At 38.8% G+C, this 12,508-nt stretch overlaps 1 protein-coding gene across 1 annotated transcript in view; it reads right to left on the reverse strand.

The window, feature by feature from the left end:
* The window catches only part of Bank1 (B cell scaffold protein with ankyrin repeats 1), a 359,398-nt gene that overhangs the window by 81,731 nt on the left and 265,159 nt on the right, over positions 1-12,508 (reverse strand). Inside the window, 1 exon segment of the mRNA XM_045143530.1 lies at positions 11,628-11,680. Within this exon segment, the coding sequence (XP_044999465.1) occupies positions 11,628-11,680 (53 nt within the window).

Here is a 12,508-nt window from a genome sequence, read left to right on the forward strand (position 1 = left end):
GAAATTGTGCCAGTGTTTCTTGCATAACACCTTTGACCAATATTCTACCTATTCTGAGGAGAGCCAGCCTTGATGTTGATTTGAGGACACAATAAACATAATCATATAGCAGAAATCTCAGTGTTAATTGAGAAGCACATCTATTTTTCTTAGTAGTGCAAAGACATGCTAAACTGTCAACTTTATTCTGAATTAAACTAATGTTTATCATTTTCCAAACCATTTTTCTTGTTTTGTAGTTCTTCTGGTTTTACCTTTGCTCTTTTGTATTAACTAGTATTTGAGTATGGTTTGTTTTTTGCAGGTTCCTTATATGTGTGCTTTTCTTTCTCTTCAACATGGAGGATTCTGTCAAGTATTTTCTGTAGAGCTGGTTTGTCTTCAAATATTCCTTTAGCCTGCTTTTGTTGTGAAATATCCTTATTTCTCTGTCTATTTGAATGGATAGCTTTGCAGGAATAAAGTAACATTGGTTGACAGTTGATATCTTTCAGAACATGGAATTCATTATTCTAAGCCCTTCTGGCTTTTAAAGTTTGTGTTGAGTGATCTGCTGTGATCCTGATGGTCTTGCCTTTGTATGTGACTTGATTTTTCTCTTTAACTGCTTTCAACATATTTTCTTTGGTTTGTATGTTTGGTAGTTTAATTATAATATGACAAGGAGAGGTTATTCCCAGGTTTTGTCTGTTTGGTCTTCTAAAGGCTTCCTGTATCTGCATTGGCATCTCTTTCCCAATTTGGGGGAAGTTTTCTTCTATGATTTTGTTGAAAATGCCTACTATGTCTTTGGAGTGAAATTCTTCTCCTTCAAAACCAAAAACTTAATCTTTTGTCTTATGAGAACTTGAATGCCAGGATGTAAACATGCATCCACTACTCTCACCTCCACACTGCCACTGGGTAACAGCAGACATCACCACTTGATAAAGACCATTTCCCACTGAACCAGGTTCCAAACTACCCCTTAACACCATTGCAAGCATTCTTAATTTTTTTGGTCTACAAAAAATGATACCAAAGTATGCTTAGATAAAATGTAAGTCAATTTTTTTTCAAACAATGTTAAGTTTTATTGCAAGATTATTTTCAATACATTGGTGTATAGTATGGTTATCTAAAATTGAAAAAAAATCACTACTATGGTTTGATTTTAAAATTTCCTTTACATGCTTATGTGTTTGAACACTTGGTCTGCAACTGATGGGGCTGCTTGGCAAGGTTGTGGAACCTTTGGGAGGTGGAGCCTGCTGGAGGAACTGGGTCAGTGGGGAAGGTTCTTAAGTTCAGTCACACTTCCTATTCATGTTCTCTGCTTCCTGGCTATGGGTTCAGTGTGACTACATGATGTTTCTCCTATTAATGGTTACCTTTTCTGCCATGATAGGACATATGCCCTCAGGACTCACTGTAAGCCAGAATAAACCTTTTTTCCCTTTCATAACCTGATTCTTGTCATGTGTTTTGTTAGAACAATGATAATGTGATTAATACAAGCATAGAGCACTTTCCAAACCCACTTGACAATGAAATCCACTTTAAGGCCAATACCATCTCCAAACTGTCTCACTAAGTTCCTTGGAACATAACTCAGGGAACATTGCCATAATATTGACCCCCTCTTGGATTTTTTGGAGGTACTGGATATTTATAGATAATCCAGGTGGTTATTCAACAGTTATTAATATTTGTTTTTATTTTTTAATGGTGCATATTTGTATCACATGCTATATGGCTATGCATAAATGCAAGTCAGAAGGTCCATACACTCTTCATATTTCAGTAAGAGTAATTTTAACACACTATCATTGTTAACCATTTGTCTCAGCTAAAGTATTCTGAGAAATTATTATCTTTTCATTTTTGTTAAATAAACTATGCATCCTAGTATGCCTTGTACAGTCCCATTTTATGCCTAATTTTCCATGTTAATCATTAACAATACTCTTTTACTAATTTCTGTCTTCTTTCCATAAAATAAATTAATCAATCATCTCTCAACAGGTAATCTTCAAACTACTTATGATAACAATGGTAATAATATCCCTATTTTATTGTTGCTGAAGTCAGTCTCATGGGGAAATCAAAGTTGCTTTGTTTGTGCACTTAGGACCCAGCTGAGCCACAGCTTACACTAGGTTGTTCTTCAATTGAAGTTGATACTCTGGAATGTGGTTTTACACTGGCATTTAAATGCTTGATGTCACTTACCACTGCTAAAATTATGTAAGACTCATTACCTTTAGTAGTTGGGAGATAAGGTTATTGAGTATATGATATGCCATCATTTACAAAGTTGAACTCCATGTGTTCAGAGTCTTAATTCTTACTAGTATTTGTTAAATAGTAGCTTATCTCAATAGTTCCCACAAAATAAGGTCAAATGTGTCTGGCAGGTATGACTACAAAAAGGGATGCAAGTGGGACTTGGTGTCATCTCTGTCATAATCAGCTGGGGACCTCTGCCTCAGGGCAACTCTACAGAGCTTCTCTTATATTTTAACCTATTTAGGAAAGAAACACAAAACAAATATTCACATAAGTCTGTTACTACAATCATAACCTCCTGAGCTTTATAGGATAAACAAGAACAGTGCACAAGGAATAACTAATAACTCAAGTTACAAGGTCATTTTAATTAATAAATAATAGTATTCTCATTTCTAAAAATTAGGATTGCCATTGATAGCACAACATTGCTATTTGAAAATATATGAGGTACATCCATTCATCTGAGTAGCTGATGATCCACTTAGGATATAGTCATATGACAGGGTTTCTGCCTCCAAAAACAGCATATAAACTGACTGCTTTCATTTACAATACTGTTTTTTAAAATATTTTTAAAAATTTATTTAATGAGAGAGACTGAGAGAGAGAAAGAGAGAGAGAGGGCTGGAGAGATGGCTTAGTGGTTAAGCACTTGCCTGTGAAGCCTAAGGACCCCGGTTCAAGGCTTGATTCCCCAGGACCCCCGTTAGCCAGATGCACAAGGGGCGCATGCATCTGGACTTTGTTTGCAGTGGCTGAATGCCCATTCTCTCTCTCTGTCACTCTCAAATAAATAAATAATTTTTTTTAAAAAAGGAAGAGAGAGAGAGAGAGAGAGAGAGAGAGAGAGAGAGAGAGAGAGAGGGAGAACAGGGTTCCAGGGTACTTAGCCATTGCAAATGAACTCCAGACAAATGTGCCACCATATCCATCTAGCTTACATGGGTCATGGGGAATTGAACCTAGGTCCTTAGGCTTCACAGGCAAGCACCTTAACTGCTAAACCATCTCTCCAGCCCTACACTACTGTATTAAATAAAACTCTGTTTTATTTCTTAGCCTAGATCAGTGTTTTTCAGCTTCAGCAATATTAGCATTGTGTAGCAGATATTTCTTTGTCTTATGTATTGCATGATGTTTGCCAGCATCCCAGCATTGTCTATCTTCACACACTGGATGCCAGGAGCATTTCCTCCCCTGTTATGCTAACCAAGAATGTCTCCAGATATTGTAAAATATCTGGGGCATAAGGAAAAGTATCTGCTCCACTTAAGAACCCATTGGCCTACATACTTTCTTGTAACTGAAACTAGGTGAAAATAAGGCTGTAGGAATGGAAAAAGACTTCCTGAACAAAACCCCAGTAGCTCACAATTTTAAACAGTCACTCAACCAATGGGATCACATTAAAACTAAGACTTTTAATGGCATTTAGGACCAGTTCAAATTTCTCTAGAAGTCAGATGTTGACAAATTGAAGATTCTAAGGTTGGGAGTAGCTTTGGAATGATGGCCTGAGAGCAGAGCTGACATGAAGACAGGGTTTCAGGAAAGCTGAAGTTCAGTGGCACCTGACTGTGCAGGTGTGCAGGTTTTCTACTGAGTCTTCAGAAGATTTCCTGTAGAGTCCCTCATTCTCTTTTAGTGGTTACGCACTTCTTAGAAATACTCCACTTGTCCACAAAACAGTCAAGCTTTCGACCCTCCCTCCTTTTGCTCCCATTTTCTGATGCCTTCCATTACTAAGGAGATAAATGCAGTATGTAATTGAATTTGTTGCATTTAGTTTATAGTCTTCTCTCTTAAAAACATATTTTTATTTATTTATTTCTGAGAGAAAGAGAAAGAGAGAGAGAGAGAGAGAGAGGAGAGAATGGGTATACCAGGCTCTCCTGTAACTGCAAGTGCACTCCAGATGCATATGCCACTTTGTACATCTGGCTTAACATGGGCACTGCGGCCTCGAACTCAGGCTGTCAGGCTTTGCAAATAAGCACCTTTAACTACCAAGCCACCTTTCAAGGACCCACGTTAGCCAGATGCACAAGGGGGCTCACGTGTCTGGAGTTTGTTTGCAATGGCTAGAGGCCCTGGCACACCCATTCTCTCTCTCTCTCTTTATTTCCCTCTTTCTCTGTCAAATAAATAAATAAATGAAACATTTTTTAAAAAAGAGAAAAAAAGAAGGTGGATCCAGCCCTAGAGAGAGTCTATGTATGCTGCAGGCAGTAGAGCTGGAGAGGGAGGACTACACGAGCCCTGTGGAATGCATGTGATTCTATTATGAGACCCAGCAGGGCTGATACAGGCCTGCAGGGTTTACTGTTTGTTTTGCTTCGTTTTAGTTTTGCTTTAGTTCAGTCTTTCCTTGTTATGTAATTACATGTTGGAAATATATATATTTAATATTAATAAATATATGTATATTATATAATGAGGGTTCATAGTTAAGAGATTGCTGAGTCTCAGAAGAGATTATATACACTTATATTTGTGAACAGTTGAAAAGCTGGTGAAGGCTGTAAGGACCATATAGTTGGACCAAAATCATTTTGCATTGTGAAATGGAAAGGGGTAGGTAATGACTTAAAAATGATGTGTTTGCATGTAAAGGGGTGGGCTTTTGATGGTCAGCTTGATGGGAACCAGAATCACCTAGGAGAGAAAATTACTGTGAGGGTGTTCTTATATTGGGAACACTTGGGTTGGGAAGTCTCACCCTAAGTATGCATGATGCTATTCCACGGGCTGGGTTCCTGGACTGAGTAAAAGGAGAGTGAGCTAAACACCAGCATTAGTCAACTTCTGCATCCTGACCCACTGTTTTTTTCTCTTACCATGACTTACTTGTCATGATGCAGTATATCCTTTTGAAACTGTAAGCCAAAATAAACTTTTCTCCCTTTAAGTTGATTTATCCAGGTATGATGTCACAGCTACAAGAAAAGTAACTAATATATTGCCCCTTTTAGGCTTCACTGGATTTATCCTTTTATAAAAAATAATGCCAATGGTTTGACCATGGGCATTGATGACACGTCAATATGGGAGGTCTTACTTTAGAGATCATAATTTTATTTGAATCTTATAGGTCTTGGAATTATGGGAAAAGTATAAGTTTTGTATTGTTTTTCCCAACTTTTGGTGAGCAGAACCATCAGAAATGGAGGCTCAGTGTATGGGAGGGTATACCACTTCATGGGCTCATGGATGTGATACTGAATCAAAGTTTCAAATGTCATCATCAAAAACCCCTTTCTCCTAGGGGTTGATTAAATCACTATAACCAAAACTACCTGAAATGTTGATGGGCATGAAAAACATATAAATGACTTTAATTATATATGACTGTTTCTATTTAGAAATAGGAAAACCACCATTTGTATTTATTCTTTGATATGCATACTACCCAAGTAATTAGTGGCATTTCCTAAGTTTAGTAGATCTCAATTTTCAGGATAATGAGCAGAAAAAATATTGTTTATTCTCATTAACTTATTTTGAAGAGTCAGACATATGTCTTAAAATATTTTATTGGCAATTTTATACATGTATATCCTTTGATTCTAATACCCTCTCATTACCTTCTCTTGTTCCTCCTCCCTTCCTTATTCCACTGAGTCCCCTTTTCTTACCAACTAGTTCTCTACTACTTTTCTGCCATTTTTCCCCTGTGTATTTGTTTGATTCAATATACATTTAGCCTTTTTACTTAGAAACATAGCATGATAAACTGCATTCTAGTCCAAGCTGAGATGTTTCTAAGAGACAGGCCGATGAACCCACTATGCCTTTAGGATGTCTACATTAACTTTAAAAAAAAGTAAGAGGGAGTTTTAGGGATGGGGGATGGTGCTGGGGAGAGGGCAAAGAAGGTGGGATGGATATGATGAACATAGGACATATGCATATATTGAAATATCACTGTGAAACCCAAGAGTTTGTACAATTTATATGAGGTAAGGAAAAATGTAGAGGGCTGGAGATGGAGCTAGTGGGAATGCTTGACTTGCATGCCTGAGGCAGTGTTCAATCTCAGCACTGAAAAAGAAAATAAAATCACCACTACAAACTGAGTTAAAAAGTTTTTATTTTCCAAAACAAGCACTAAATAAAGAAAACTTTCTGAAGACATTTTATAATAATACTATTTATGGCTTTCAACATGAGAAAGGTAAACAGTGGACCTATCACTTAGAAGGCAAATTTGTAGTAAGTTTGAATAGTAATGGTTATTCTAAGGAGAAGAATAATAATCTATCAGTAACTTTAACAGGCCCCATCACTTAGCTGCTTCAGTGGCAAAGGTATTGTAAAAAATGCAAGATTTTCCAGAGAATGCTATGGTCTATGTTATTCTATTTTCACATAGGTATACCTACTTTCAGCAGGTCTAATAATAATAAATTGTGCTAATAATGAATTCTGAAATCCAAGACTTGCATCTGCTTTCTCTCAGAGTGTGGATTTTCCGTGGAGAGAAGAAACACATGATCCAAATGCAGTCTTGCTTTACGGAGAAACAACATATCTGCTGGGCATCAAGCTCTGTTACAATAATCTGAAAATGAGATCATAGGAAATGTAGTAGTGAATAGTGGCTCCTCAATTAAAATTTATTAGCAAGCATGAAACTACTTCTATACATAAAGTTTATTCTTTCAAGAGAAGACAGTGAAACATTTAAAGACATCAGTTTCCTCAAATGATTTGAGTCTGTAAAAAGTCTGCTTTAGGTTTTCCAAGAAAAATAGCTAATATTTTACCTCTTTTAATGATCTTTCTTGTAGCAGAAACCCAATTCCTTTTCAACTTGGAGTCGAGCAGGAAGCTAAGAAATATGTAAAGAAAAAGATAGAGAGCTAGGACTATTCCACTTTAAGGCTGAACAAAAAACCATTACAAGTTATAGTTGCCTTTCCCAGGTGAGGGAGAAAGCAGCTTTGTAAGGCAAATCTCTGTCTTAAAAGGAAACAGAATAATTGCAAAATACAACTACATTGAAATCCTGAGTTCAAAGTTTACTAATAATTTAAATTAATTTACTGTTTTGTCTCTGAGACAAGGTTTCAGTATGTAGCCCAGGCTGGCACCAAACCTGTTATTCTGCTTCAGCTCTTCAAGTTCTGGGACTACAGGATCTGTCACTATATCTGCCCAAATTTTGTTTTGATTTGGAAGGAAAAAGCCTTCACATTGAGTATTTGCATCTTTTTCTTCTGACCGAAAATCTTGTGTGTGTGTGTGTGTACCTGTGTGTGCTTATTTTCTTCTTAAAAAACATAATTTAATTATTTGTTTGAGAGAGAGGAAGAGAGAAAAGGAGATGGGTGTGAGAGAGAATGAGCTTTCCAGGGCCTCTAGCCTCTGCAAATGAACTGTAGACACACATACCACTTTGTGCATCTGGCGTATGTGGGTCCTGGGAAATAGAACCTGGGTCCTTAGGCTTTGCAGGCAAGTGCTTTAATGCTCAGCCATTTATCCAGCCCATATTCTTATATGCTATATTTACTTGTGTGTGTGTGTGTGTGTGTGTGTGTGTGTGTGTGTGTTTGTGTGTGTGTGTATTGTACTTTGAATTTTGTGGAAGACTCTTTGACAAAGTGATTTCATAAATTCCTATGCTTCAGTGTAATTTTACATTTCAAGGAGTTTAAAGAGCCTATGGCATGAATTCTATAGCTCATGGTAGGCAATAAAATTATACAGAAACCAAAATACTTCAATCACCTCTTAAGGGCAAATGAATTTGTGATGGATTATTATTTATCTGAAATATGAAAGCTGTAAAGATTTGGGAACGAAAATTGTTTTATTATGACACTTACCAAGGTCTCAATCTGGATTTTACAAGAAATCCAAGAACCCATGACTTTTAGTAATTGTGAACATTTCCTATATAATATATGCAGAGAGATGAAGTAACTTTATTTTCATGAAGAAATATTTGTAACAGGACTTTATTGGCATCATCTTGAAGAATATTTGTTTTCAATTGTTGAAGTCCTCACTTAATGCTCTTTTATCCTCTTGTTATAATTTCTTTTCAGGTAATTCTATGTTGTGAAGTGATACATATTTTCATCAATAGTATTTTGGGGCTTTATATGACCTCTAAGGAGGGTTTAGAACTATATTTCCTGAATCAAATGACTCGTTATTTTTTATTGTAAAGTTAGATATACTCATAATTCTGGCAAGAAGAAAGCTATCCAGTAGGGAAGATGACTCCTTGGGAGGTATCTCATCCCTGGTCAGGGGTTCAACAGAAACCCCTTAAACAATATTGGTGGTTTCTATTTCTCTTGGTCATCCACCAAAACTAGTTGGTAGGTCCTTTAGTTGGTAGGTCCTTCTTGCTGAGGACACCATATACTTTGTTTCAGGATGTAAATAACTTAAGCTGGGAGCATGTTCCATACTAGCTAGCTTTCTTCTTTTTTTTATTTTGGTTTTTCAAGGTAGGGTCTCACACTAGTCCTGGCTGACCTGGAACTCACTATATAGTCTCAGGGTGGCCTTGAACTCATGGCAATCCTCCTACCTCTGCCTCTTGAGTGCTGGGATTAAAGGCGTGCACCACCATGCCCGGCACTAGCTTTCTTCTTGCCAGAAGGTTCTATGCAAGCTAAAGGGTGGGGAGTCTTTAGCAATCCTTTGCACTTCACAACCTACCTGCAAGATAAGATATGTTTATGGGTGCAATAGCGGCAGGAGAGCTCTGGGAGTAGTAACTTGCTCTCCAATTGAATCTAAGACCCACACCAGAGAAGGGAAAGTATGTATCATACTGTAAATCTGGCCACAGGTCTATGGCTCGGTTGGACCTGTCAGGGAAGCCTGATACTGTGGTTGTACTCATCGGGCAGCATGACACACTGCCTTCTAAGTACATTTTGTTCCCATAGATTGGAACTTCTTACAGCCTTGTGGTAGTTTGATTCAGGTGTCCCCCATAAACTTAGGTGTTATGAATGCTATGTTCCCAGTTGATGGATATTTGGGAATTAACACCTCCTGGAGGGAGTATATTGTTGGGGGCAGGCTTATGGGTGTTATAGCTAGTGTCCCCTTGCCAGTGTTTGGCACACTCTCCTGTTGCTATTGTTCACCTTATGTTGGCCAGGGGGTGATGTCCATCCTGTGCTCATGCCATCCTTTTCCCTGCCATTGTGGGTTTTTCCCTTGAACCTGTAAGCCAAAATAATTCTCTTTTCCCCACAAGCTGCACTTGCTTGGGTAATTTCTACCAGCAATGTGAACTTGACTGCAACAGTAAAGTGGTGCTGAGGAGTGGGATTGCTGATAGATAACCTGACTATGTGGCTTTGGCCTTTTAGAGCTGATTTTCAAGAGGAATGTGGAAGAACTTGAAACCTTGGCCTAAGAGATGCTTTGCAGTGCTATAAATGCAGCTGGATGGACTTTTCTGGTCAGAGTTGAAAGGTCTGAATGCAGTAAGAACTACGGACTATGAGGTTTGGCTTAGGAAGGTGAGAAAGAGCTTTGCCTGTACTTGGCTAGAAGTTTGTGTGGGAAGCTTGCTGTTATGCCTGTGTCCTGAGAATTTGTGCAGGGCTGCTTTGCATAGAAATGAACTGGTATGAGCAGAGGGATATGGCACAGAAGGAAAAATCATTGGGTGAACTGCTGCAATTGAGAGATTACAACCTTTGAGATTAGGAAAGCTGACTTGCATTGGGGAAACAAGAAGAATATAGACTCTTTTGAAGGGGCCTAAGTGCTCAAAGAGTGTCCTGTTCTTCAAAGTCTGCTTTATTCCCCCATGGATTAACAAATTGGCACCCTACCTGGTATTGTGGAGTATAAGAAATGCAGGAAAGAGAGGGTCATTCAGCTTGCAACATGGTGTTGTGTTTTAGAAATGGCTATAGGAATTGTAAAGCAGGTTTGCTGGTTGCTTGCATGGAGACCCCATGAGGCCATCAGGATGAACCATGGATTGCAGTGGGGACCCAGTTGAGCTGCAGGGACAATGAGATGGCTGCTAAGGAAAGCTGCCAGCCCCAAATGAAGTTTCCCAGGACTGTGACTAGCCTACCTGGAGGGGCAGAATTGGAATGCCAGGGACTTGTTGCTGGTTAGAATTAGTGGACTTGGAGATTTGTCACTCACTAGAGTTGTTGGACTTGAAGCTACAGAGTTTGATGTTTGTCCTTGCTTGTTTTAAATCTTGTATTGGCTGAATGTTTATTTGCTATGCCCAATGCCAGATTTTGCAGTGTGAATGTTTATTCTGTGCCATTATGTTGTTTTTTTTTTTTCTTTTTTTGGTATTATGGCTCAGTTAAATGACCTTGGATTATGGAGATGTGGGGGCCAGGGGTGGAATGTGGTATTTTGATTAAGGTGTCCCCATAAACTTAGGTGTTCTGAATGCTATGTTCCCAGTTGATGGAGATTTGGGAATTAACACCTCCTGGAGAGTTATTGTTGGGGGCAGGCTTATGGGTGTTATAGCCAGTGTCACCTTGCCAGTGTTTGGCACACTCTCCTGTTCCTGTTGTCCACCTTATATGGGCCAGGGGGTGATGTCCACCCTCTGCTCATGCCATTATTTTCCCTCCCATCATGGAGTTTCCCCTCGAAACTGTAAGCCAAAATAGATCCTCTTTTTCCCATGAGCTGCTCTTGGTTGGGGGATTTCTACCAGCAATGAGAACTTGACTGCAAGAAGCCTCAAGCACAGAAGCTTTTTATGTATGAAGGGCAGAGATAGATACAGATATCCATAGATGGCAGTTAGCAAGAATAAACAACTACTGTGTGCTTCTCTTAAACAATACAGCTCAGCCACACCCAACTTCTCAGGGAATCTGATAGAAAAGGGGGCTGAAAGAATATAAGATCAAGAAGATAGCAAGTGGGGTTGTGGAATGCTGTCTTCTGGATTTGACAAGTCTACTACACTAATGAGCTGCTCACAGCAGATGTGATTTCCTGCACAAGATTGAGCCTGTCAATATTTCATCACAGATGAGGAAGGGGTCCATGGGACCCCACACCTCACAGAGTAAGTAGTGGTAACTAATGATTTCTGGGGGAGGGATAGTCATGTTCTTTAGTGGTGAAACCTTTCGACAGTAAATAAGATCCTGCCCATGATCATGCAGGTGGTCCTAATTTAACTTGGTGGGTCAAAACCAAACCAACCAACCAAGGGATAGAAGTATGATGGAGATCTAATGGGAAGAATAAGAAGGGTTTTAGAGAGGGGTTAGGGAGGCAACAAAGAGTAATTTGGGAAAATGGAATCAAATGTATTGTATACATGTATCAAAATGTCAAAAAATAAATAAATTTAATACAAAATTAAAATAAACACAGCCTACCTTGTTGCTACAGGGAATAGTATATAGCATATTTTCACTGTGGGTAGTATTACCTAAAAATACAAACTTTTATTTCAGTCATTCACATGTAGAGTAATTCATTCAGCATTTTAACATGATGTGGACAAGGAACCAGGCATGGGCAAGGAGAAAAATTGCTGAATCCATAACAAAAGCATATTGACAAAGCACCCTGGTGAGTTGGATAGTCATGTCTCTTTCTTGTATAGACTGACTTGAGGAGACCCCGTGGAGTCAGTTTAGTTTAGAAACAGTCTTTTCAACTCTTGGAGTAATGACAGCACTTTGACTAAACACCCTTCATTTTTGCCTTCACCAGACTGGCCAAGTGCAAGTCCACTCTCCTACCCACTGTTGGGCTCTCATGCACCTCCTGCCTTTTTGACGGAGTTCTACATTTCAGTCCAGCCACGTGGTGTAGCTCTTTGACTTCTCCAGCCCATTTTCAGTGATTTGACCCATCTACAGTTACTTCTGGACTGTTCATTTGTCCTCTGGTTTCTAGTTCCTTGTTTTCCTCCCCATATTATCATGCATTCCTTGTCTATAACATTCAAATGACTCACCCCAAGAAGTGTTGCTAAAATGCTTTTTGCTCTATCACTGACTTCCACCATCAGCCATCAGCTTCCAGGTTCATGAGTCATGATCAGACTTTTCAGCACATCTCTAGACTTACATTTTACACATGGGAAAACAGAGGAAATTGCTACTCTACATTTTTTTTTTTCCAAGGTAGGGCCTCGCTCTAGCCCAGGCTGACCTGGAATTCACTCTGTAGTCTCAGTGTGGTCTTGAACTCGTAGTGATCCTCCTACCTCTGCCTCCCAAGAGCTGGGATTAAAGGCATGTGCCACCAC

Source organism: Jaculus jaculus, chromosome 2, assembly GCF_020740685.1.
Source record: "Jaculus jaculus isolate mJacJac1 chromosome 2, mJacJac1.mat.Y.cur, whole genome shotgun sequence".
Taxonomy (NCBI): domain Eukaryota; kingdom Metazoa; phylum Chordata; class Mammalia; order Rodentia; family Dipodidae; genus Jaculus; species Jaculus jaculus.